The sequence below is a fragment of the Sciurus vulgaris genome (genome assembly GCF_902686455.1).
Source record: "Sciurus vulgaris genome assembly, chromosome: 13".
Classification (NCBI taxonomy): domain Eukaryota; kingdom Metazoa; phylum Chordata; class Mammalia; order Rodentia; family Sciuridae; genus Sciurus; species Sciurus vulgaris.
In genome coordinates, this window is record NC_136474.1 from 14,192,223 (window position 1) to 14,218,045 (window position 25,823).

At 50.2% G+C, this 25,823-nt stretch overlaps 2 protein-coding genes across 3 annotated transcripts in view; one reads left to right on the forward strand and one right to left on the reverse strand.

Moving 5' to 3' along the window:
- The first annotated feature begins 656 nt into the window (after nucleotides 1–656).
- TUBB6 (tubulin beta 6 class V) lies at nucleotides 657–14,119 on the forward strand. The gene is made up of 4 exons (XM_079108875.1): nucleotides 657–800; nucleotides 1,106–1,214; nucleotides 3,261–3,371; nucleotides 12,615–14,119. The coding sequence occupies exons 1-4, from the start codon at nucleotides 744–746 to the stop codon at nucleotides 13,676–13,678; spliced, it is 1,341 nt and encodes a 446-aa protein (XP_078965001.1). The 5' UTR covers nucleotides 657–743; the 3' UTR covers nucleotides 13,679–14,119.
- A 2,441-nt stretch (nucleotides 14,120–16,560) lies between these two features.
- The window catches only part of AFG3L2 (AFG3 like matrix AAA peptidase subunit 2), a 45,208-nt gene continuing 35,945 nt past the window's right edge, over nucleotides 16,561–25,823 (reverse strand). For both annotated transcript variants that reach the window (XM_079108848.1, XM_079108849.1), the window contains exons 14-17: nucleotides 25,569–25,684; nucleotides 22,327–22,527; nucleotides 20,461–20,655; nucleotides 16,561–17,322 (exon numbers count right to left, since the gene is read on the reverse strand). In XM_079108848.1, coding sequence (XP_078964974.1) covers nucleotides 17,080–17,322; nucleotides 20,461–20,655; nucleotides 22,327–22,527; nucleotides 25,569–25,684 — 755 coding nt within the window. In that variant the 3' untranslated portion in view covers nucleotides 16,561–17,079. The remainder of the gene's footprint in view (nucleotides 17,323–20,460; nucleotides 20,656–22,326; nucleotides 22,528–25,568; nucleotides 25,685–25,823) is intronic.

Here is a 25,823-nt window from a genome sequence, read left to right on the forward strand (position 1 = left end):
CTGGGGTGTGTCTCAGTGGTTGAGCGCCCTGGGTTCAATCCCTGGTACCAAACAACAAACAACAACAACAACCACCGGGTGCACCTCCCTCCAGACCCTGAAGAATAAGGAGAGTGGCGCCCACCCTGCGCGGCAAGCGCTTTTCAAGGCAAAGTTCACATGGGAGGCTGTGTAGACAAGGAAGGTTCATTTCGTGTCCGGCGGTGGACCCGCGTCATTAAAAGACGGTTCGAGGCTACCTGTCGCCACCAGCGAGCGGAGAGGCGGGCCGAAGCGTGAAACCGGAACCTGTGCCGGGGTTCGGGCTGAAGAGGGGCTGGCAGGCGTCAGTCACCTGCAGACCTCCACCGTCGTGTCCCGAGCCCGCCTACCCGCCGGCCAGCAGCCCTGGGTGCCCAGAGCCGGGCTCCAGCCTCCTCTAGTGGGGCCGCAAGAAGCGGCGGGGGCGGGAGCCCTGAGTCCTCCCCGACCGCCCCACTGGAAAACCTCTGCAGCCCCACCAGCTGCCGGGTCGCGCTCCCGCACCGGGTCGCTCAGCTGTCCCCGCGCCTTCTCCCCCGGGACCGCGCGGGGCGAGGCGCGGCGAGCGCGGGCCGGGGCGGGGGCCGGGCGGCGGCCATTGGCCCGGGCGGCCGGGCGGGGCGGGGGTGGGGACAGCGGAGGGCCCAGTGCCGGGCGCGCGCCGCGGGCCGCAGTCGTCGCCGCTTCCGAGAGCAGCTCCGCCAGCACAGACCGCGCCCGCCATGAGGGAGATCGTGCACATCCAGGCGGGCCAGTGCGGGAACCAGATCGGCACCAAGGTGGGCCCGGCGGCCGCGGCGGCCTGCGGGTGGGCAGCGCGGCCGGGCCGTGTCCCTGCCCGGCGCCCGTCGGTGCTCGGAGCCGGGACGGCCGGGCGCGGGACCCCGGGAGCGAGTGCGTGCCCGCGGGAGGGCGGGCCGCGGGCGGTGACCGCGTCGGGGACCTCCCCGCCTGGACCCCCGGGCCCGGAGAGACTGCCCGCGGCGCAGTCGCGGGATCCGGGTCCGAGGTGGCCCCGGGGGCGCGGGTGGGGCACCGGGGCTGCGGTGCTGACTGTCGGTTCCCCTGCCGCGCCCTTCCCAAGTTTTGGGAAGTGATCAGCGACGAGCATGGGATCGACCCGGCCGGAGGCTACGTGGGTGACTCGGCGCTGCAACTGGAGAGAATCAACGTCTACTACAATGAGTCATCGTGTGAGTAGCGCTGCCGCCGGACTTTCCCGGCCCGACCCGCCTTCCCGGGCCGGACCCCGCCATCCCCCGCCCGACCCGCCATCCCCGGCCGGACCCCCGCCTTCCCCTGCCGGACCCCCGCCATCCCATGCAGGACCCCCGCCATCCCCGGCCGGACCCCGGCCTTCCCCTGCCGGACCCCCGCCTTCCCATGCAGGACCCCCGCCATCCCCGGCCGGACCCCGGCCATCCCCTGCTGGACCCCCGCCTTCCCCTGCCGGACCCCCGCCTTCCCATGCAGGACCCCCGCCATCCCCGGCCGGACCCCCTCCACCCCGCCTTCCCCTGCAGGACCCCGCCACCTCCCTCCCTTACCGGCCCAGGGCCCGGGTAAGGCAGCTTGCTCGGGAAACATTCCCGCAGGATGTAGCAGGATGCCGGCCACTCCCTCGCTCCCCCTGGGGCGGGAAATCCGCCGTCGGTTTATTCAAACTGCGGGTTCCGCCTATCCCAAGGGGCTGAGCTTTCAACCCAACCCCGACCACCCACTCCGTGTTTGAAATCAATTCAGGGGGTCCTGGCCCAACTCTCCTTAGTTCTTTTAACGGTGGAAGGAAACAGCAGAGTAGAATACATAAGAGGATTCTTGAGAAAACGTGACTTTTTTTTTTTTTTTTTTGTAGTTTAAAAATATTTTTTTGTTGGGTACTCTTGGCTAAAACTTTGAAAAAAACACTCTCTTAAATGACTTTTCTACTCCTTTGCTGAACTTCAAAAAAGGATTCACACTCCCTTTTAGCTGAAATACAACTTCTGGGTAACTAGTGGAGGAGTTTAGTAAAATTAAATAAAATCCAAGCCGTGATTTATCCAAGACTGGCAATAATTTTGGAATAGCATTATTCCCATCCTGGATGTATTCACATATACAGAGTTACCACATGTATACATTATTTCTACAACAGTTTTTATCATAGAACTACTACATGCCCTTCACAAAACAACAAAACCCAAAACCCTGAAAGAACACCCAGAAAATGACAGTCAATCCCCTGGCAGAGCATGGCTGGAGCCCAGGGGTTGAAGACCAGCCTGGACAGCACACAAAACATGTCACAGAGAGGCTCACTGCTGTCGGTGGTTTGGAGTCACCAGACTCTGGAGTCACTTCCTTTGTGCACGCAGAGCTGGGAAGAGCATTATACATGAATCACTGGCTTCTGTTCATTTAAGCAGCCACCACAATAGGTCTGGAACACCAGGCCTAGACGATGGAATTTCTAGGTGGCACTAGAAAATTCCAGCGTGCACTGCACTTCCCGTTAACACTATGCACAGCTTGGTTACCTCTCTTCCTCAAACTGGGTGCGTGCGGAACAGGGCAGTTCCTATTTGGGATCATGTTAACCCATCCTCACAGGGAACGGTGTCTTGCCCAGTTGTTAATGAATGTGCTGACAAATAGAAATGCTACACTATTCATAAATGAGATTGTCCCTGGGACACAGAGCCAGTGAGAGGGGCCTTTCTGGAAGGAAGTGTTCAGACTGGAACCTGGGTATGCGTATGTGTGAATCAGGCAGGAACCAAAAAGTGGAGTGTCACGGCAACATGGCAGTTTGCCGCCATGGAGGCAGTTTATTTCCATGAAGCTAAAATGTAAAATTGCCCAACAGGAAAGAGGTGTCAGGACGAACTGGAAAATGCAGTAGGCAGGAAGGAGTTGGGAGGGGAGATCAGACTTCTCATCCTGCCTCTTCCTGGGCTCTGTCCCCACCCCAGTTAGGTGAAGCTAGCTGGGTGCAGTGGTACACAGGGTAGTGCCCACAGCAGCTGGCTAGTCCCAGCTTCTCAGGAGGGTCACTCAAGCCCAGGAGATGGAGACCAGTCCAGGCAATAGAGTGAAACCCCATCTCAAAAAACAGAAAATCCTTTTCTGTGATTCAAAGAAAGTCACAATACCCAAAGTCACTAGTGTCTGTTTTAAGCAGCTCTTGTGGGGGCTAGGGGATGGGCATACTCTAGATAACGTGAAGTAACTCATAGGTGGGCATCTTTCTTCTCCAGCTCAGAAATACGTGCCCAGGGCCGCCCTGGTGGACTTGGAGCCTGGCACCATGGACAGTGTGAGGTCCGGACCCTTTGGGCAGCTCTTCCGACCTGATAACTTCATCTTTGGTAGGTTCCATCTTGCTTTCTTCTTTCCTTTTCTCTTATTTTATCGTATGTGTGTGTGTGGTGCTGGGGATGGGACTCAGGGCCTTGCACATGCTAGTCAAGAGCTCTACCACTGAGTTTTATCTCCTGCTTATCTTCTTAAAAAAAAAAAAAAAAAAAAAAACCCAAATGAGTTATGTACAAGACTGAAAACATCACATGGTGTAGATAAGTTTGGCATGAACTTCGGCAGTCTTGCCTGGTCCCCGTCCAGGGAGCCACTTTTAAATCTGGATTTTCCTTTAGGGAAGTAACCTCCGTCTCTAAGTGAAATGCTTGAACTGACAGTTCTTGTTTGAGAAACAAAACCCAGGAGACTATTTTACCATTAGTTTCTTTCTCCCCTTCATTATAAAGCCATTTCTCTATTTGTTTAGGGTAACTTATTGGTCATTTTAACTTCAATGTGTTTTTACTACATTTCTTTTTCCATCACTTATAAACACTTGTGCTGTTTGTCTTATAAAGATTGACAGCATATGAGTTGTGCTTTATCAGAGCTGAGTAAATCCTTTTTTCCTCCTTTTTCCACCTACCCAGTGATGATAGACCCTATCTCTGCAGACTCCTAAAGAAAGTGATATAACATTAAATGAAATGTTATTTCAGGTAGAGCCTCCAGCTTGGGTAGCAGGCTTGGAAATGTCCCATTGGACAATATTAATATTAGATACTATATATAATTTCTATCATATCTCAAAATTACCACTTTGTGTGAGGAATGTGCCTAGAAGGAAAAAATATTGCTAATCCACAGAAATGCCTCAATCAATAAACAAACATACTTCTAGTACAGCTTTGAGTGTCCCTTACCTGAAATGCTTGGGGCCTGAAGGAGTTCAGATCTGGGTTTTTTGTTTTGTTTTTCTTTTTGATTTTGGGATAATTGCAATTACAATTAGACATCTTTGGGATGGGACCCAAGTCTGAGCACAGCATTCATATGTGTTCCTTATACACAGAGCCTGCAGGTAATTTTGTACACTGTCTTTAGTGTGTCTGCACTGCGGCCATCCCATGAGGTCAGGTGTGGAATTTTCCACTTGCAATGTCATTACTATCAGCTCTAAAAAGCTTCAGATGTTGTAACATTTTGGATTTTTGGAGTAGGAATGCTCCAAATGTATGGGTGAAAGCACCTTCCAAGGAAATGTGAGAATTGTAAGGTCTTCCTCCTGACTTGAAGGTACTGTGGTAGAGAAATTGGTACATGGTTGCAATCTGCATTGCAGCCAGTCCTGGAAACTGGCAGGTGGAGATAGTTTAACTGAGGGCAACAGGGAATCCTGTCTTGCAAACTCCTGCAGAGGAACAGTGGTGGAAAACTCTCCAGGGTTCCTGGTGAGGCCAGGTAGCTGCACCTGAGCTCAGGTGAAAGCATAAACAAACCACTTAAAGTGTAGACACAAGTCAGGGGGCGCACGCCTGTGACCTCAGCCACCGGGAAGGCAGAGGCAGGGGGAGACTGGGTTCCTGGCCAGCCGGGGTCACCTAGCAGGACCCTGTCCCAAGAAAGTAAAAAGGGTTGGGGGTGTAACTCAGTGGTTAGCCCTTGTCCCCCATGCCCGAGGCCCTGAGTTTGATCCCCCGCACCACAAAAATGAAAAGATGAAAAACTTCAAAATAAAACATTAAGAGCTTCAAATGTAGTTGTGTTTCTAAGAAAAAAACAAAACCAAAACTACTCAGGACATGGTGACAGTAAGACTGAGAGGCAGAGGGTTACAACAGTGTGAGGGTTGAAGTCTTAGCTCTCACTCGCCCGTCTCCTTGGGCTTGCTGCTTAGCTCCTTGGTGCTGTGACTTCCTCATCTCCAGGTGTGATGACTTGTGCTTAGTGAGACGTAAGAATTAGAGGAAGGAGTCTCGATAACTCAGCCACAGCCCAGGGACACAAGGATGGGTCTTTGTTCTCTCTTACCGGATGAGACATTTTAAGATACCCAAAAACATTTGATGAATTTTGTGGTGTGTTCCTGATGTGTGGAGAACAAAGACCTCTATGTGGTGGCAGGAGAAACTTCTATTGCATAAGGATTATCTACCAGAAACCCATACGTCATACTCCCCAAAGAAACCTTAGAAGTATTCCCAACAAAATCAGGTGTAAGGAAAATGCATCCATTGTCTTTACTTTCACTTCTGAAGGATCTAGTGAGTGCACAGAAACCCGGAAAGAGACAAAAATTATGCAAAGGAAAACACAAAAAAAATTTATGGATTTATAGATTGGTTCTCTTGGAGTTTCCAAATGGGCTATCACTGAAAAATAACCTGCACTTGTGTAAGTTCAGCGAGACAGTCAGTCACAAGATAAAAATAAGCTGGGCTGGGTGGTACATGCTGTGATCCTAGCGACTGGGGAGGCTGAGGCAGGAGGATTGCGAGTTCGAGGCCAGACTCAGCATCTTAGCAAGACGGTGACTCAAAATGGATAAGGACTGGGGGTGGGTAGTTCGGTGAGGAGCACCCCGGGTTCAATCCCCAGTACCAAACCAACCAACCCCCCGAAACCCAGGTCCCTCCAGCATGCAGTGCCTGCGCGCCCCCTAGTGGTGGCTGGAGCACTTGCTCACTTGCCCTGCCACCAGGTGGCGACCGTCTCGGTCCAGCTTCAAACCTGACTCGATGACATAGACGTGCTGCCCTCCGCGTGGACTCCCGCCCTAAACAGGCCGCCCTGGGTGACTGCGGAGCGTCCACAGGGCGCGTGGGGCCTGGGTGACCCGCAGTGGCCCTCCTGGACCGTCCCGGCCCCGCGCCGTGTGGCCGGAGCACGGGGAGCCTCCCTCGCTGCGCCGCAGCTCCTCCGGGACCTGAGCGGGACTGAGCGCGCGTCCAGCGTGGCCCGGACCCGGTCAGCGGAAGGCCTGCGCCGGCCCCTGCGAGAGCGGGTCACCGCCCACCGCTTCGCCGATGGGAGACGATTCCTTTGAAAATCGAAAATGCAGAGAATGTGTGTGCTTATCCTTCCAACTACTGAAGGGATCAAAAAGATCAGGAACAAAATCAAGTCACACCTTTATGACGACCGCCTAGTTTTCCAGGTGTCCCCGCAAGACTTCAAATGCGTTAGCAATGGCGTTTGCTCCAGAGCTGCTTTTGCCTCTTTGCTTCTTTGTGGGACACGTGGTCCCCTCCTGCCTTCCCCCTGGGGGCTGGGAATTGGACCCAGAGCCTGCTAGTGCTCCACCGCCGAGCTCTCCCCAGCAAAATCCCTGCTTTTGATTTAGAATAGTTTAAATTTTAAGTAGTAATTTTGAAAAAGTGCACAGTTTTAACTAAGAATTGTGACTTCCTTTAAATAAATGCACTTATTTTGGTAAGTATAACTCATGATGGAGAATGAAGAGGTATTAGAATATACTAACCTACTGTATTGTCTAAGGGCTGAATACTTAGAGGGCGATCTCCAAGTAACAAGGAGGCAGAATTGTTTGTGAAGTGTAGACCTCCATCCCTCTTTGTTTACAGCGTACCTTTTCAGTCAGAGTTAGCAAACTAAAATAAACCAGTGTGGGGTGCAGCTCAGGGGTAGCGGGCGTGCTTAATGTATGCTGGGACCCTGAATTTCATCCCCAGCACCCCAAAAATAAATAAAACACACCGGCACCATTCAGTTTTCAGATGCAGTTTGAAATGGTTTAAGAAACTTGCACTGGTAACAAATGCATAATTTTGAAAGTGAAAGAGTCGAGTTTCCCACAACATGGTTACACTTTTAAAATCTCTTTCCTAATGAATTGCTGGTTGCATAGCGTCCTTCCAACTAACTTGTGGGAAGAAGAGGAAGGGCAGAGAAAGGCAGTCTCTCTCATCCTCCTTCCAGATTCAGGGCTAGCTAGGCGGGCAGGCAGCACTCCGAGCAGGGAGGGCTCCAGCGCCCAGTGCAAGCTGGGGATGAACCAGAGAGTGGACCCCAAGAAAACCCTGAGGACCCGCTGCAGTGTGCCTGCCAAAGCCCAGAGATCACAGCCGTGTGTAATGAGCCGGAGCCACTGATGAATGTCACGGCATATCTGCAGAAGATTTTCAACTTATGACCCCCAAATATTTAACTAGAAACGCCTGTTGCTATGAGACTGGCAAAATATTTTCAGAAGTTACCAGCTTCCTTCTTTTGTCAGGGGCAGAGAAAACTTCATGGTAGTCATGTGAATGTAGAGGAAACCCAGTAGCTGGGGAGAGCTGGAGGAAGGGAGAGTCAAGCTCAGTCACCAGACATTTGAACTTAGAGCAAGAAACTGTCATGAATAGCCACCCACATCTTCAACTGGTTTCTGCTGTTTTAATGAGATGGTTCCTAGGCTCTGTTGACAGTTGCACTCAACGATTCTTACACAAAGATGTGGTAGTTCTGCATTGAACTCTTAGTACTTGGGGCTAGCCCCAAGTTCAAGGCTAATCCCAAATAAGAAGCTATCCTGAGGTGAGGCTTGCCCTGAGTGAGGCTAGCCCTGATTTATTCCTTCCAAGGCCCATGTGGGGTCTGGCCAGGTGCTGCCTGCTGGGTTGGTTAGGGAGGGATGGGGACAGGAGTTGGTGGGGGCTTAGGAGGGACAAGGATTGTTTTCGTCTGTTACTAGAAGGCAGCCAGCCAGGTTCCACTGTGCAGCAGGCTGGAGAGAAGGGAGAGTATCCCTGTCCTAAGAGAGGACAGACTGGGGGGTTGTGAACGACAGAACAGGGGGCAGCCACCTGAGAGGGCTGTGTGAAGCAGTGGGTCGCTCTGGAGCCGCAGGCTGCTGTGCCCATGACCTTGGGGCGTGGGCCAGGCCAAATGGGGAGACAGGAGGGGTGGGGCCCCAGCTCCCGCCCGAGGTGGGTGGGGGACCTCAGCTCCGGAGGCCCAACAGCTCCACTCTTGGTAAATGCACTTCTTAGTACTGAAATGTGTCCTCATCCCAAAATGAAAGCGTTGGGCTCACACCTGCTCCTTACAATACACAAGTGTGTGGCGTAGAAGGGGAAACCCCTCTTCTACCTGTGCCCCGGGGTTTTATTCCCAAGGAAGACTGGGGTTTTGTGTGTGCGTGCATGCACACACGCACAGTCGATTCTGCGTTTAGGAAATGATGTGATTGTGCGGCCTTCTGAGGCAGCCTTCTGGAAAGTTCCTCGCATAGCTGGCCACCCCCTATGACAGTCACAGGGCCTTTCCTGTGAATGTGTCATGAGGGATTCCCTCTTTATTGAAGACTTTTAACATAATTTGGTTAAAGGCATGTTTTCATATTTTAATTGCTCGTGATTATCACGAATATGTTTTAGTTAAAATGTTATAAGCAATATATACGGTTGAAACTGCCCCCACCCCCGGGAGCCCCATCCTTCAGAGACAGCCTGGTCATCCAGAGCTTTTGCCGGCTAGCAAGGCACAGCGATTCCATGGGACAGGATTCAAAAGGAAAAGCAGAGTAAGTAGTAAAAACTTGATTTCCTTCCTTCCCCAAGCTGGTCTCCACACGAGGCTCTTCCCTGAGGCAACCCCAGGCAAGATCTGGTACATTCTTTCATTTGTTGTTTTAAAATATATTTTTAATTGTAGCTGGACAGAAGACCTTTATTTTGTTTAGTTTTTTATGTGTTGCTGGGGAGAGAACCCACTGCCTCACGTGTGCCAGGCAAGTGCTCTACCACTGAGCCACAACCCCAGCCCCTTTCAGTTGTATTTTGTGCTCATGCAAGCAGATACAAATTGCACACAGTAGCAGCCAACTGTGTACATGGTTTAGTACCTTGCTCTCACTCTCAGCAACGTGTTTTGAAGATCTTTCCATTTCGGAGCTAGATCCTCATTCCTGATGTGGCCAATAGTGTTCCTCTGTATAGATCCTGGCGTGGATTTTCTTTTTCTTATTCCTCCCCCCCGCCCCCCGGTTCCAGAAATTAAACCTAGGGGTGCTTAACCTCTAAGCCACATTCCCAGCCCTTTTTATTTTTTATTTAGAGACAGGGTCTTGGTAAGTTGCTCAGGGCCTTGCTAAGTGGCTGAGACTGGTCTTGAACTTGTGATTCTCCTGCCTCAGCCTCCCATGTTGCTGAGATTATAGGCATGTGCCACACACCCAGCTCAGCAAGGATTTAACCAGACCTCTGGTCATAGATTGAATTGTTTCCTTTTTTATTTACTGTTACATACTACTTCTCAGTAAATATTTGTATATATTTCATTTTCCTCATGTTCAGGGTTATATATCTGGAATCACTGAAACATAATGACTGAGTCTAGTGGCTGATTTTTTTTTAGTGCTAAGGATTTAACCCAGGAGTGCTTTATGAGTGAGCTAAGTCCCCAGCTCTGCCCCCTCCCCCCTTTCTTTAACTTTTGAAATGGGGCTTAAGTTGCTGAGGCTGGCCTGAACTTGCGATGCTCCTGTCTCAGCCTCCTGAGTCACTGGCTACAGGCATGTGCTGTCGGGCCTGGCTCGGCACTGATTTTGATAGCTGTCACTCAGTCGTTCTCCTTTGGGGTTATGTCTCTTGATACCTCCAGAAGCTCTGGGGATCAGGCCTCTCCCCAAACTCTCGCCAATAGTATCCAGCTTTTTGATCTCTGTCAATTTTATAGGGAAAAAATAGAATGTCCCTGTGTTAATTTGCAATTCTCTTATGAAAAAGGTTGACCATTCCTTCAAATATTTAAGTTATTTTAATTCCCTTTTTTGTGTGTGAACTGCCTGATTGTAACCTTTGCACGTTTTTCCAGTGGCTACTGTGGATTTCCTTACCGATTCGTAGAACTCTATGTATCGAAGGAGGGTGTCCTGTGTGACATGAGTCACTAATAGGCCAATACGTTTTAAACTCACCCTGGATGCTGGTGCTCTTCTTGCCTTGCTGACTTCACTGGACGCCCGTGGTGGTCCGCACTGACAAATGCCTCATTCCCCAGGAGCTGGGGATGTGTAAAGCTGCACCACCGAGCCTGCTAGGTACAGGCAGCAGACCCCATGGCCCAGGAACCTCGTGTCTGCTGGTCAGAGGTGGACAAGTGAAGGAGCACCTCTGGTCTGATGTGGCAGTGGGCTCTTGGAGGTGCTTGGGTGTCTTCCTGGCTGCCTACTCAGTATTCCATGGGCACGTGCGGCATCGGGGATGAACTTGCCCACCTGGAACAGACAGGCTGAGCTCTGAGTGGTAGCTACACACTGTGGTCACCAGCTCGTGGAAAAGATGTCCGAGGTGGTCACACAGCGCGTGGCTGGCCCACATCAGAGGGATGAGGAGATCGGTTCCCACCAACTGCTCACTGGTATATGAGTTTTTTCCTTTTTTCTTTATATTTTGTGGTGCTGGGATCAACCCAGCACCTTATTGCATGCTAAGTGAGCACTACCACTGAGCCACATCCCCAGCCCTAAATCAGGACTTTTTAGACAAGTCAAGATATTCAGGAAGGGCATCATTAGAGTAAGTGGGGGAGCCTGGGGGGTGGCACACGCCTGTCATCCAAGCTACTCCAGAGCGACTCAGGGGGATGCAAGTTTGAGGCCAGACTCAGTAACTTAGTGAAGCACCCCTGGGTTCAACCCCAGTACCCCCAAAACAGAACACAGAGTAAGTGGGTAAAGGTCCGTATAATGCTATGCAAGTGTATATACAACTTGAGCAAGATAAACCTACAATCTGAAGAATTGGATGAAAATAGATTTAAACTATGTCATTAAAAATTAAACTGGGGCTGGGAAGATAGCTCAGCTGGTAGAGTGCTTGCCTCACAAGCACAAGGCCCTGGGTTCGATCCCCAGTACTGAAAAAAAAAAAAATTAAACTGACAAATACGTATTAGAATTAATGTCTGTTTCCCCGATTTGTTCTAAGTATACTGGGATAAACAAACTGCCTCAAAGTGAAAGAGTGGGCACGATTTAATAAGTCTGGTAAGCCTTTTCAGTATCTTCAGAAACAAGAGAGTTCACTGATGTGAACTGTGTATAATAATATAATATTGTGACACATCGTTTTGCAATTGGGTCACTTCCAATTCTGCTTTCCACAGTGTAAGTTGTTGATTGACAGATGATTCAAATACTTTTTTTTTTTTTTTTTTTTTTTGTACTGGGGTTTGAACCAGGGGTGCTTTACCTCTGAGCTACATCCCTAGTCCTTTCTTATTTTTTATTTTGAACAGGGTCTAAGTTGTTTAGGACCTTGCTAAATTGCTGAGGCTGTCTTTGAACTTGCAGTCCTCTAGTCTCAGCCTCCCACACAACTGGGATTATAGGTGTCACGGTATATAATACTTTCTGATGATAGATTATTATGATTTTTGGCATGTAACTCAGAATAAGCTCAGGGAACCCAATGATACTGTATAACATAATTACTTTCCACTTACATACATAGGTGAATGAGATTTTTCAGTGTTTATTATATACGTTCAGAAGGAATAGAATTGCCTTGTCCCATTTTGGCAATATTTAATATTCACCATTGGGTCAATGAACTAATTAAAAAATATAGATGACATTTTTAACACCTTATAATCATAAGAGTCTAAAAATGAGTTTTCACTGGACATGGTGGTGCACACCTGTAATCCCAGCAGCTTGGGAGGCTGAAGCAGGAGGTTTCCACATTTGAGGCCAGCCTCAGCAATGTAGTAAGATCCTGTCTTAAAAAGTAAAAAGAGCTGGAGATGTAGCTGAGTGGTGGAGTGCTTGCCTACCATAAGCGAGCAAACCCCTGGGTTCAATCCTGAGTACTGTGTGCCGTGAGTACCCATGCACACACATGAAATTACCAGGTCAAGATGGACATGCGTTTTAAGTGTTTTTTTAATTTTTACTTAGGTGCTGCGGAGTAACTAGGATTATGGGAGTGCCCACCCTGCTGGTCTGAATCTAGGGCCTAGGGGTGTGCACTCCACCACCAAGCTACACCCAAGGTGTAACATTTTGACTTGTCTAAAAAGTCCTCATTTTGGGCTGGGGATGTGGCTCAGTGGTAGTGCTCACTTAGCATGCAATAAGGTGCTGGGTTGATCCCAGCACCACAAAAAATGAAGAAAAAGGGAAAAAACTCATATGCCACCGAGCGGTTGGTGGGAGCTGGTCCCCTCATCCCTCCGACGTGGGCCAGCCCCGCGCTGTGTGACCACCGCCGACTCCTTTTCCACGGCCATCTACACAGCGTGGATGGTGAGGAGCGGGTCCTCCCGGTGGCCCTGTTGAAGCGCACGCCTCTCTTGCTCTCTTGCAGGACAGACGGGCGCCGGCAACAACTGGGCCAAGGGCCACTACACCGAGGGCGCGGAGCTGGTGGACGCCGTCCTGGACGTGGTGCGCAAGGAGTGTGAGCACTGCGACTGCCTGCAGGGCTTCCAGCTGACGCACTCGCTGGGCGGCGGCACGGGCTCGGGCATGGGCACGCTGCTCATCAGCAAGATCCGCGAGGAGTACCCCGACCGCATCATGAACACCTTCAGCGTCATGCCGTCGCCCAAGGTGTCGGACACGGTGGTGGAGCCGTACAACGCCACGCTGTCGGTGCACCAGCTGGTGGAGAACACGGACGAGACCTACTGCATCGACAACGAGGCGCTCTACGACATCTGCTTCCGCACCCTCAAGCTGACCACGCCCACCTACGGCGACCTCAACCACCTGGTCTCGGCCACCATGAGCGGGGTCACCACCTCGCTGCGCTTCCCGGGCCAGCTCAATGCCGACCTGCGCAAGCTGGCCGTGAACATGGTGCCCTTCCCGCGCCTGCACTTCTTCATGCCGGGCTTCGCGCCGCTGACCGCCCGGGGCAGCCAGCAGTACCGCGCGCTGACGGTGCCCGAGCTCACCCAGCAGATGTTCGACGCCAAGAACATGATGGCCGCCTGCGACCCGCGCCACGGCCGCTATTTGACAGTGGCCACCGTCTTCCGCGGCCCCATGTCCATGAAGGAGGTGGACGAGCAGATGCTGGCCATCCAGAACAAGAACAGCAGCTATTTCGTGGAGTGGATCCCCAACAACGTCAAGGTGGCCGTGTGCGACATCCCGCCGCGCGGCCTGAAGATGGCCTCCACCTTCATCGGCAACAGCACGGCCATCCAGGAGCTGTTCAAGCGCATCTCCGAGCAGTTCTCGGCCATGTTCCGCCGCAAGGCCTTCCTGCACTGGTTTACGGGTGAGGGCATGGACGAGATGGAGTTCACCGAGGCCGAGAGCAACATGAACGACCTGGTGTCCGAGTACCAGCAGTACCAGGACGCCACTGTCCACGACGGAGAGGAAGCTTTCGAAGATGACGAAGAGGAGGTCAATGAATAAAGGCGCCGCCCTGCCCACTGATGCGCTAGTGCACGTGTTCTTCCCTTCTTCACCCTGGTGCCCTTGTCTCATGGCTGTGGAGCGGTGGGCTCCTGAGATGTCCCCGCAGGTCCCTGGCCAGTGCAGAGCTGGTAGGTCAGCCAGGATCAATAGCAGGGAATGGTCATCTTACCCACTGGGATCAGCTTAGGAGATTCTGTGCTGGAGAATTCCAAAGAAACAACTAAGGGGCCATGAAGGGCTAATGGAAAAAACCTCACCTTCTGCTAGGCGTCCAGCCCCCTCTGAGGACTAGCAGGGGGTTTAGAAACAGGGTGTTTTCATCTTTGTGATGAAACCGAAGCTGTGCAGTGTTACCTTGTCTGAATATGCAGTATGGAACTTTGAAACCCTCTATTCTTAATAAAACCTAAATGTGTTCCCTTGTGGCTTGCAGCACTGTGCTCTGCAGTTCCTTCGCATGGTCACAATGGCAAGGTGAGCCACTGGTCTTTCCCTCGGTGCACCGTCCCAGCTCACTGAAGAAGTACAGTCGAGGGCTTTTTTAAAACCAGAGACTTTAAAGGGTGGCAACCTAATTTTTCCTGAACTTGGGAAGTAGTGCAGACATAAATAAAGGCCCTCTGCCTTTTTGTTTCTGCAGTGCTGGGGATGGAACCCGGGGCCTGCGTTTGGGGCAAGCCCTCTACCCATGAGCCCCACTCCCAGCCTCTGCTTTTACAGCCCCCACTGAGTCCTACAGAATCTCATCTCACCTCTCAGGTTCTGGGCCGTGGGCCCCCAGCCTCCGTGTCAGAGAAGCCACGCAGAGACCCCAACTCCTCAGAGCTGCAGTTCCTTCCACCAGCATTGCGGCTGTGGGGCTGGGGGTGGAACCAGGACCAGCTTGGAGGGGGAAGGGCCCTTTCCCCATTTCTTGGTTTCCACGACTTCTGTGGAAAGTTTTTAAAAACAAACCCAGCTGGGCATGGTAGCGCATGCCTTAATCCCAGTGGCTCAGGAGGCAGAGGCAGGAGGATAACAAGTTCAAAGCTAGTCATGGCAACTTGGCAAAACCCTGTCTCGAAATAAAAAAAGGTCTGGGGCGTGGCTCAAGGGTGGAGCACCCCTGGGTTTATCTCCTGAAAAAGCTGAACACCACAGGAGCTGAGAGGGGAGCTCTGCTAGGGATTGGTGGACCTGCTGCTCACCAGTACTTCTGGTTTACTCCTTTTGACCCTCCTGAGGTTAGTGGTGAGTGTGACTTTGCTTCAGGCCCAATGAGCATGGGTCACTCATTCCCAGATGGAAGCCTTCCACGCCAGTGCCCACTTGCTGCCTCTGCCTTCCTCCTAGGCAGCTTCCATCCTTCCCAACTCATTCATCCAGGTCCCCGAGCACCATGCCAAGCAGAGACCCCTCTATACTTTCAGAATGATGAAGCACTGTTTGGAGCCACTGAAAGCCAGCACTACCCACAGCATAACCAGAATGCCTGTGCTCCGTGACCCCAGCCCTTATGTTCAGTAACCTCACTGTTAACGCCCGTCTCGGGCAGATGGAAAGTTCATCACTGAACAGCACCGTGACTCAAGGTGTGCACAGCTCTCATCTCTTGTGAGACAGCAGTGATCTCCTACCCGCTCACCACCCACGTCCTGGAAGCACACTGTGTTGACTAAGGAGACCAAGATGGCTGTGTGCACCCGAGGTGGGTCAGCTCCACCTTTGCCACACAGGTGACCCTTCCCCTGCCCGCCCCTCCTCAGCCACCTGGGCAGGAGGGCTGAGTAGCTACTGGAGGCCACACTGGCCGGCCAAGGCCCAGAGCCTCAGAAGACCCTCCCTAACAGTGGAGGGTGATGTGGGTGCCACGTGACTGATGTCCCCTTGCACACACTTGTCACTTTCCTCACTGAGCCAAGCCTCACTCACACGGTACTGCTCACCCTGCCCAGGACTCAGCTGAGACCTGTCAACCTGGCACCTCTCCTTACAGAGGTTCTGCTGAGCAGGGGGAGGAGCCCCACCTGGAAGCCTAAGTGGTTCTTACAGCCTGACCACCTCTAAAAAGCACCACCAGGAAAGGAGCTGGAAAGCGCACTCCTTCTGCAGGTCACCAGGCATGACGGGTGCGGTCAAGAGCCAGCCTGGGGCTCCCATTTTGTAACGTGGGCTTATGGAGTACACGAGGCTGCTTCTGTGGCCCACCCAGGGCCACCACCCACCCCCAGTGTAGGGCTGCTCCAGAATGCCACCAGATTGTCTTAAATCTGAAAAGTCACTGTTCTGGCAGCATCAGTGACACACAAGGCAAGCAGGAGTAGCATTAGAGGCAGCTAAAAAAGCAATGCTTTAAAATGCACCAGTGTTTGGTGCCTCCAAGTCCAAATAATGGCATCTGAAGACAGTAAAGTCTTCCTCATGCCATCTTCTGTATGAATTCTGATCTAGGTTTGCAATCTTGCAGACTTCTCTGGAACCACACACACTAAGTTTTCTGATAGCAAGCAGCAGTTACTAATCAGACCATTCTGGAGGCATCCTGGGGGTCCAGATCCATTGTCACCTCTCTGAAAACCAGTTGGTGGTCGGTGACAACCTACCAGTCCAGCTGTGGTTACACATCAACTTCTGGACTGAGACAGTGTGATCCACAACTGTTCGTGACCAGTTGCATGATGACCTCAACCAACAGGGCTTATCATGAGTTCTCTCAAAGACTGACTTTGGGAACCAACACATGTCATTCCAGGACACAAATCCAGAAGGTACTGACCCCTGTAGGAACTGACAAGGACAGTGAGGCAGATTTTGAAGAACCACCCTCTAAAACATAGTACATTTGATTTCTTGTCATGTTTTCTAAAAGTAACCAAAACATAAACAGCGATCTTTGTGTGTTCAGGGAAAAAAATAACAATGTTTACATTTTATTTTTGATGTAACGAAGCCGTATTTACACAATACATTCACATTTTTAAATATGTTACAGTTCTCTATAGAAAAACCATTCCATTAAAATGCAACAAGTGATCTGGATTGAATCTTCAAAATATTAAGTCAAATCAAAATCTTATCAGAATTCCAATTTAATTTCATAAGCCCATCTGCAGAAAGAAACTGAAGAGAAATAGGAATGAAGAATGGGTGACGAAAAGAGAAAAACGTCCTCTTCCCTCCCTGTGGAGATGCCACAGTCGCCATCCCTGCTGCTCCCGCCTGGCTCTGCTGTCGGTGTGCCAGGGAATGGCCTGCAGGCAGAGGCCACGGGCAGAGAGCCTCCCAGGCCTTCTGAGGGGAGGCTGGGATGCTCCTCTTGCCCACACTTCCAGCTGGGCCGGCTGCTGGCTGCATCCACTGAGCAGTGCGTGCTCCCCTGAAAGCCGGAACACTGTGCAAAGTGAAACCACAGGCCACGGCTAAAACGGTCTCCACCCTTGCATCTGGGTGGCGACTTTCTCGCCTGCGGGCTCCTCTTTCTCCTTCTCTCGCTCCTTGTTCCAGTCCTTCAGGCCCTCTGGAAGAGAAGTGTCCTCGTCCAAGCTGCCAGTGCCTTCCACGAATTCCTCATACGTAGATTTTTCTGCGAATGGTCTAGGGCCCAGAAGTTCGACCATATCATTTTTATCTAATACCTCTTTTTCTAACAATAGAAGAGCAACCTGAAATGTGAACAACTTCCAGTAAGTACAGTTACTCAGCAAACACTGTTCAGAACCAATGTTTTTATTTATAGTTGACCTCACTACAAGAAAGGATCTAAGATAAATGAAAAAGATGTCTCATAAATAAGGTCACATAATACTGGAGCAAGATGTGCAGATACTGGAAATGACAAATGTCTCTCCTGAGCCAGAGGTCACACGCATGGGTACATCTACAGATGAATGACTACGTGCTTGTGAAAACAGGGCTCTCGGTTTACTTTGTTTCCTTTTTGTGTCACTGGGGATTGAACCCATGGGTACTCTACCACTGAGCTGCACCTCCAGCCCTTTATTTTTGAGATAGGGCCTTGCTAAGTCATCCAGGTTGGGCTCAAACTTGTGATCTCCATAGTAGCTGAGATTTCACTATGTTTCCTTTTCAAAGTAAAGAATATACTTTTTATGTGCTGTTCCTGAGCCATCAGCTTGGGGTTGTCTCACCTGTAACTCACAAGCAAACAAACTTCCTTTGCAGCATTTTCTGTAGCCCATTTTGAATGGTGCTTCACCTGATCACAGCCAAGCAGCCCGTTAGTTATTTAACTTGGGACTTCCTATTAGACCATACCCAAAAAAGGGAAAGGCCTAGCAGGAGCCAATCAAGCAGCTTCAGCACCCTGCTTCAGCGTTTGGCTCCTGTTACAGCCCAAAGCTCTCTAAATAACTTCTACAACCTCTTCTGGTTTTGGGCACTGCTAGATTTGTGATTTCTTTTTTGCTCGAACTTCATTTTTTTGTCTCAAGTTTTCTTTTTAATGGGGCTTCTACACAAAGAAATTTCTCAAAGGATATGTAGAAAGTAACTGGTTTTGTGGGGGGGACAGATTGGAAGAAAGGACGTAAATGGGGTGAACTGTGAACAGAAAAAGCAGAAAACAATCGGGAGAGCTGGGGATGTAGCTCAGTGGTAAGTGCTTGCCTAGCATGCACGAGGCCCTGCGTTTCGTCCCCAGCACAACAAAAACAAAACAACAAAAAAACAATAAAGACAACAAGTCAGGCACAGTGGCACACACCTGCAATCTCAGCAACTCCCAAGGCTGAGGCAGCAGAATGGCAAGTTTGAGGCCCGCCTCAGTAACTTGGCAAGACCCTCTCTCAAAATAAGAAATAAAAAGGGCTGGGGATGTGGTACCACGGAAGAGCACCCTTGGGTTCAATCCCCAGCACCAAAATAGATAGATAAATAAAATAAAAAAGAAATAAAGCAGTGCCTCTCTGGCAGTGCCCAGTGCATAGGACGCTGGGCAAGTGCTGCCGGCCTACCCTCCTCTCCTGACGCCAGGGCAGACGTGGCCCTGCCCAACTCCTGATGCACAGATGAGTAAGCTGAGGCTCAGGATTAGAGGCACTGGTGCAGCTCTGCTCTCAGAGGACTCCTCCTCCTGCTGGCTCAACGTTTTAACATGTTTAATTTTCTCTGAGTAGCCAGACGTATTTCAGAACTCTGTGGAGCATGTGAAGATCTTACCGTGTTCAATTAACTTTCTTTTTGATAAACACACTGCAAACACGGAGGGTAGGATAACTGGGTTAAATGTCCAGGACCTCTCTGAGCATCTACCAGGGGCAAGCAGAACCCTCGCTCTCCAAACCCTGGACACAGGCGTACGTGAGCCCACAGAGCTGGGCGCCCTCCCTCCACTGTCTCCTACAGCTTCTGTCCCGCAGCCTGGACCTCTACCCACCTCCACTGCAGGTGCACAGCCTGCTGCTCTGGTCCTGGGTATGGAGACTGAACCTGCTGCCACCTTTCCTCCTGTCCTGCCTGGGCTGCTGTGAAGTGGTGCTCGGGGCCTGAGGGCTGCTTCTCTTCCATTCTCTGCATAACAGGCTGCCTGTGCTTCTGATTTCTGCTGCCGCCCCCAGTGCCGTACGAGGAGCACCAGCTGCCTGAGCCGCCTGCTCTCACCTTTCCACCCCTTCAAGGTGGTGCTTTTAATCACACCTGCTGAAAATTCTTTAAGGACTCCTGGAAAACATTGGGGCTGGGCCACTTCTAATTCTAAAGCTGTTTTCTCCATTTTCTGCTGGCTCGGGAGGGTTTGGTGCTATGACCACAATGCAAAGGCCCAAGCCTGTCCTCCCTGAGGCCTGATCATCCTTCAAGGTGCAATTCGAGCCCTGGCTCCTACAGAGCTTCCCATGCTCTGCCCATGCCACCTTCTCCTTTCTCCAGCCCCTGCTGCGTCCTATCTCAAGGACAGTGCTCACCCTCCAAGTACACTGCACATCTGTGAAGAGATGGAACAATTCTGGAATCACCTTACACAGGCAGTCTTGTACCTAGCTTCTCTGAAGACCCTTTGTTGAACAGCACAGCTTACAATATGCTTTTATTGGCCGGGTGCGGTGGCGCACGCCTGTAATCCCAGTGGCTCAAGAGGATGAGGCAGGAGGATCACGAGTTCAAAGCCAGCCTCAGCAAAAGCATGGTGATAAGCAACTCAGTGAGACCCTGTCTCTAAATAAAATACAAAATAGGGCTGGGGATGTGGCTCGGTGGTCGAGTGCCCCGGAGTTCAATCCCTGGTACCAAAAACACAAAATAACAATATGCTTTTATTTGCATCAATCCTTCAAGAGGCTTTTTCGTTTGTGTTTCTGTCCTGAGTGTGTGGCATGTAGCAAGAACAAAAAATTCTGGTTCTGGTTGTGTGGATTCTGAATACTTAAGAGGTTACTGAATTCAAGAAACCCACCGCGTTCAGAAAGGGCCCTCCCGTCAGCAGTGCCAGCAGGAGGCACACAGGGAGACCAGAGCACGTCCCTCTGGAGGTCCACCACACTGACGTGCTTTTTGCCTGCCATTCCCACTGGCCTAGTTTGTCTAACTCTTTCATCTCTCACTACCTGTTTACTCAAGAGGCAAAAAACAAGGATAAATTCCAATTAGGCAGGTGTGCTTCTTAGGAGTCCTGGGGGAGCGTCTGCCCGAGAGTGGGGACAGTGTGGCCTGCTAGGGACCGCAGACCCTGAGCATCAGAGTGAATGAGCGCCAGGGGAGCCCAAGGGAGGCTTCTCGGGACTGGACACTGGCTGGACCTCTCCCTGAAGGGCAGCATGGGGACTGCCCACAAGACTGGCGCCTACCTTCTCCACCTCGGCCTTCTTCTCTGTGAGGAGGGCGACAGTTCTTCTATAGGCATCGTTAATAAGCACCCGCACCTCGTCATCTATGAGCCTGGCGGTGGCTTCGCTGTACGGCTTCTCTAACACCATGTCACCCTGGCGTGGGAGGTCAAAGGAGATCTGCCCAACCTTCTCATTCATGCCAAACTGAACAATCTGGAAAAGAACACATGACCAGGTGGTTATGAATCATCACGCTGCATCCTGGCAAAACCCACATGGTGGCCTTGAGTTGGCAAAGTGGACAAGGATGTCCCAGGCAGAGGTAGCAGGAAGGCTTCGTGCTCATCAGGAGCACACAACCAGAAACACACGGCTGCACGAACAAGTGGGGACGGACCCTGACAGCACTATGACCGTGTGCGGGAGGCAGGGAAGTCAGGAGGAAGCCAGGCGCGGAGGCACATGCAACTCAGGAAGCCGAGGCAGGAGGACGGCAAGTTTGAGACCAGTCTCAGAAATTTAGCGAGGCTGCAAGCAACTTAGGAAGACCTTGTCTCAAAATAAAAAATAAAAATAAAAGGACTGGGGATGTGGCTCAGTGTTTCAGGGTCCTTGGTTTTAATCTCTGGTATCAAAAAAAAAGAGACGCCAAGAGGACCCGAGAAGATGCACCCCATGCTGCCAACAGGTTCACCCAGCCTGTGCTGACCTGAGGACAGGTGGCAATGGAGGGGCACTGGCATGTTCCTCTGCGAGTTGGTAGAGAACTGGGCCATGGGGCAGTGTGTAGGAGCTTGCCAAACTAGCCAGCACCACATGAAGCAGCTTCTGGAGGAAGATCCAAAATGACTAGAAAGGAAAAGCCCTCATCCAAGTGGGAGCAAGAGCAGAGGCCAGAGGGCTCAGCAAGCAGGAAAGCAGGTCGTCCCACTGCATGCAAACCAAGGAGGAACCAAAAGCCACACCTACCCTCCTCCCTCCTAGAGGTCAGGAAGACAGAGTTCATGTAAAAATGGGCAACAGAAAAAAATCCTGAGTAGTCATCACGAGAAAAGAAAGATTAAGACACGGAAAGTATCTCACAGACAGAATGAGAGGGATGAAAAGACTAGTCCATGACTCAGAAGAGCCTGTGACCTCCGTTCTAAGAACAGCTGCGAGAAGTCAGAAAAATGCCAGAAAATACAAAAGAACCACACATTAGAACCCTCAGATGACGCTGCAGAATGCAGGAAAAAGTCACATTAAGAGAAATAAATCATCATGACTTTTGTGGTACTGGGGACTGAGTGCGGGAGTGCTGCCCCTTTTTATTCTGAGATAGGGTCTTGCTAACTTGCCCAGACTGGCCTCGAGGTGCGGCCCTCCTGGGCAGCTGGGATTGCAGGTTCGTGCCACTGCATCCTCAAGGAAGATTTTAAAATGACTAGTAGAGAAAATTAGAGAAAGTGACAGACACACAAAACAGGGAAAGAACAGTCACCACACAAACAAGGGGGTTCCCACAGGAAGCTGATCATATCAAGTTCAAAGGCAGTGACCTCTGTCTGAGGACGCGGGCACCAGTGGTAAGTGTTTTCAAAGAAAGCAGGAACCGATTCTGACAGGCCAGGAGAGGTGACTGCCACGGTCAGTGGTGAGGGATGGGCCTGCAGAGGTTCTGAGTCCAGGGCTGGCCTCCTGTGGGACCACAGGGGTCACTTCAGGGCAGCACACTAGGACATAAGCTCGAACACTGTAGCAGCAGAACACGGGGTCTTCTCAGAAACAGACTTCGTGTCAGCCTTGCCGTAAGGGCTGGACCCCTGAAACCCAACCCGACCGTGTTCTTCAGAGCCGTGAGTGACCACCAGTCTCTCCAGTGACCCTGCTTCACGTACTCACTTGGGCATAGGCACTCTGAGTGACTTTCCTCAAGTCATCCTGTGCACCAGTTGTAATCCTTCCAAAGAAGATCTCCTCAGAGACACGACCGCCCAAAGTCATGCACATCCTATCCAGGAGCTGCTCCTTGGTGTACAGATACTGCTCCTTGGGCAAATACTGAGCATAGCCCAGTCCTTTGCCGCGCGGGATGATGGACACCTGCGAGAAGGAAAGAGAATGCTGAGGAACCCACCGCCACGTGCTGACCCGAGCAGAGCGCGTCAGACAGACACACTCACCATTGAGAAGCAAGTGCACAGCTGGGTAGTCCAGCCTCGCGAGATGAGGGTGACTGAACCTGGGGGTTCTAGAAGACATTTCCTGCCTTCCTGTGACACTCAACTGAATCTGTTCAGTCATGATGAAAGGACTTGGTGAGTGCAGGGGACTCCTCTTGAGACTGAGCAGGTGGACTCACCGTGACTGTGACTGCCAGCCACCCCCACCTGGCCTCAGAGTAGAGGGGACGGCTGGGCCATGACACTCAGCAGCCTTTGTTTTCTTTCCTACTCCTCTTTCTGCAGTTAATTTTTTTAATTAAAAAAATTACTTAACTACAATTTAGTTGAGGGATGCTTTCTATACAAAAAATGAACCTATTTTAAGTATAAAGTTTGAGTTTTTCTGACCTTAACTTTCAACCCCAATGAAGACACAAAACATCATCCGAAAAGTTCCCTTGCACTCTTCCCGAGTCGATCCTCCTTCACATCCAGCCCCAGGCAACTGCAGATATGCTTCTGTCCACACAGGCAGGGCAGCACGAAGAACTGCAGTAAGTGATACCTGCAGCACGTGCCTTGCGGTCTGCTTCCCTTTCCTGCCTGAGGTCTGCTCACGCTGCTGCGTGTTACCAGTCACTTGTTCTTTATGTTGTGCATCGTTCCACTGTGCAAACAGATCCCATATCCATTTCAATCTTGATGCACACCAGTGTTGTTTGAAATTTGCTGATAAAGCTATAATGGTCTTCGTGTGGACATGTTTTCATTTCTCTTGAGGGAATAGCAGAGAGTGGAATCATTTGGTCATTTGGAAGTGTGTGTTTGCCTTTATGAGAAAATACCAAGATGTGTCCTGGGAGGGCCACCCCTCCTCCATTCCTGCGGCCTGCGGGAGGCTCCGCCGCTCTACACCTTACTGCCACTAGGGGGCTCATTTTCCGACTAATGATGCTATCTTTATGTGCTCAATGCCCATTCATGTAGCGCTTTCATTGAAGCTTATGCTCAAATCTTTCACCCACTGTTTTACAAGGTGGCTGATTTTCTTATTGAGTTTTAAGAGTTATTTATAAATTCCAGATACAAGTTTTCCGACACACACATATATAAAAATTATATATATATATATATATATAAAATACAAGTATTCAGTGTGTACATGGCTTGCTTATTCAATTTTCTTAATGGTGTCTTTTGAAGACAGTTTAAAATTTTAGTGAGATTCCATTTATCAACTGTTTCTTTTACAGTTCACTCTTTTTGTGCCACAAAGGTTTTTACTATGTTTTCTACAATGGGGGGGCTGAGGGTAGCACTGGGGGGCCAAACCCGAGGCACTCTACTACTGAGCAACATCCCCAGTCCATTTTATTTTTGAGATAGGGTCTTGCTAAGTTGCCTAGCGTCTCACCTATTGCTGAGGCTGGTCTTTAACTCGCAATCCCTCCTGCCTCAGCTTCCCAAGTCACTGGCATTATAGGCATATGCCACAAGTCTGGTTTAGTTTTAGCTTTTGTGATCTATTTCAAAACAAATTTTGCATACGATACAAGGTTCAATGTTCAAGTTTTTCAGACGAACACTGAGTTACGAGAAACGTGTTGATAAGAAAACCTTTCCTCCCTTGAATCATGTCTTTCTTTTGAAAATCCATTAATCAAATGCGTGTGGGTCTCTGCCTGTGCTGCCCGTTATCTCTGAGTGGGTCCTCTCCCCAGGAGCAGGCTTCATTACTGAGCTGCACAGGCTTGAAATCAGGTAGTAAACCCTTCAACTTCGCTGTTAGCTATTACAGTTCATCTATACTTCCACACAATTTTAGATTCAGCGTCACAATTTCCACAAAAATATTCTACTTAATTATGATAAAGAGAATAAAATGAAACTACAGAGCAATGTGGGGAGACTGACATAACATTCCATGAGCAGTCTATTTTTACTTAGGTCTGGTTTATTACTTCAGTATACAAGTCCTACAAATATTTTCTTAACTTTATCCCTGCATATTTTATGTTTTTGGATGTTCTTGAAAAATGCAACTGAATTTTTGCTTATTATTTTTTTGAATTGAATTTTTCCAATTTCAATTTCTAATCATTCATTACTAATATTAAAAAATATTGACCTTGAATTCTGCAAAACTGCCAACTTTAGTTTTAGTGTCTTCTCTGTTTGTTATTTAGGATGATTTACATATACCCTAATGTTCCCTTTGTAGGTTCCCTGCTTCAGGGCCCCGCTCCATTCCCAGCTGCTCTGACGCTACGAGGCAGCTGGCCGCTGCTGTGCTGTACAGGTGTAGGAGTGCACACGTGAGAGCAGGAAACTTGACAGCCTGTCAAGGGCAGCTCTGGCTCGGGGACTTCTGCTTCCACCTCTGCTTACTGTCCTGTCTGGCTCTCTGGGTCTCCTGTGCACAGTTATTTTTATCAGTCAGCCAGTGATTTTCGCAGCTGCTCAGATCTGGGCTCAGCCCTCTGCAGCCTTATTTCCAGTGTTTTCCCATTAAGTTTTCAGTATTCTTTAAATCCTGAACTCCTCTGCCACTTCAAGACGGCCAGTGTATTCTACACTGTGGTACGGAGCTCACGGAGAAAAAAAAGGCACACTTTCCCAACACCTGCCACTGTGGCTGCCGCTTTCCAAAAGTAAGCTCTCCCCCAGCTCTGCTCTACATTTTTTTCCCCCACTTTTTAGAATTTTAAGACAGGATCCCATGAAGTTGCTGATGCTGACCTCAACTTGCAATCCTCCTCCCTCAGCTGCCCAAGTCACTGAGATTATAACTGTGTGCCACCATGCCCAGCTCTGTTCTACTCCTGGACATTTTCTAGTTCCTTTAAATAGTTTTCTGTCCAACTCTGATAGCTTTTCTACAGGAGGGTTTGTGTAACCACTTCATTCAGTCATTACTAGTTTTGCCAAATTCTTTTGAAGTGACACATTCTACACATCTGCCCAGCAGCACCACTTCACCTTTAAGAGGGGGTCTGCATACTCCAGGTACCAGCCAGCGACCGCATGCCCTGCTTCATGGTATGCCACTGTCCTCTTCTCCTCGGGCTGCAGAACCTGGGTTTTTTTCTCCAGGCCTAACAAAATAAAAACAAAAACCCCCAAACAACTATTTTAGTGACACTGACATTACAACACAGTTACAGGGCTGGATTGTGCTCAGTGTTAGAGTGCTCTCCTGGCACACATGAGGCACTGGGTTTGATCCTCAGCACC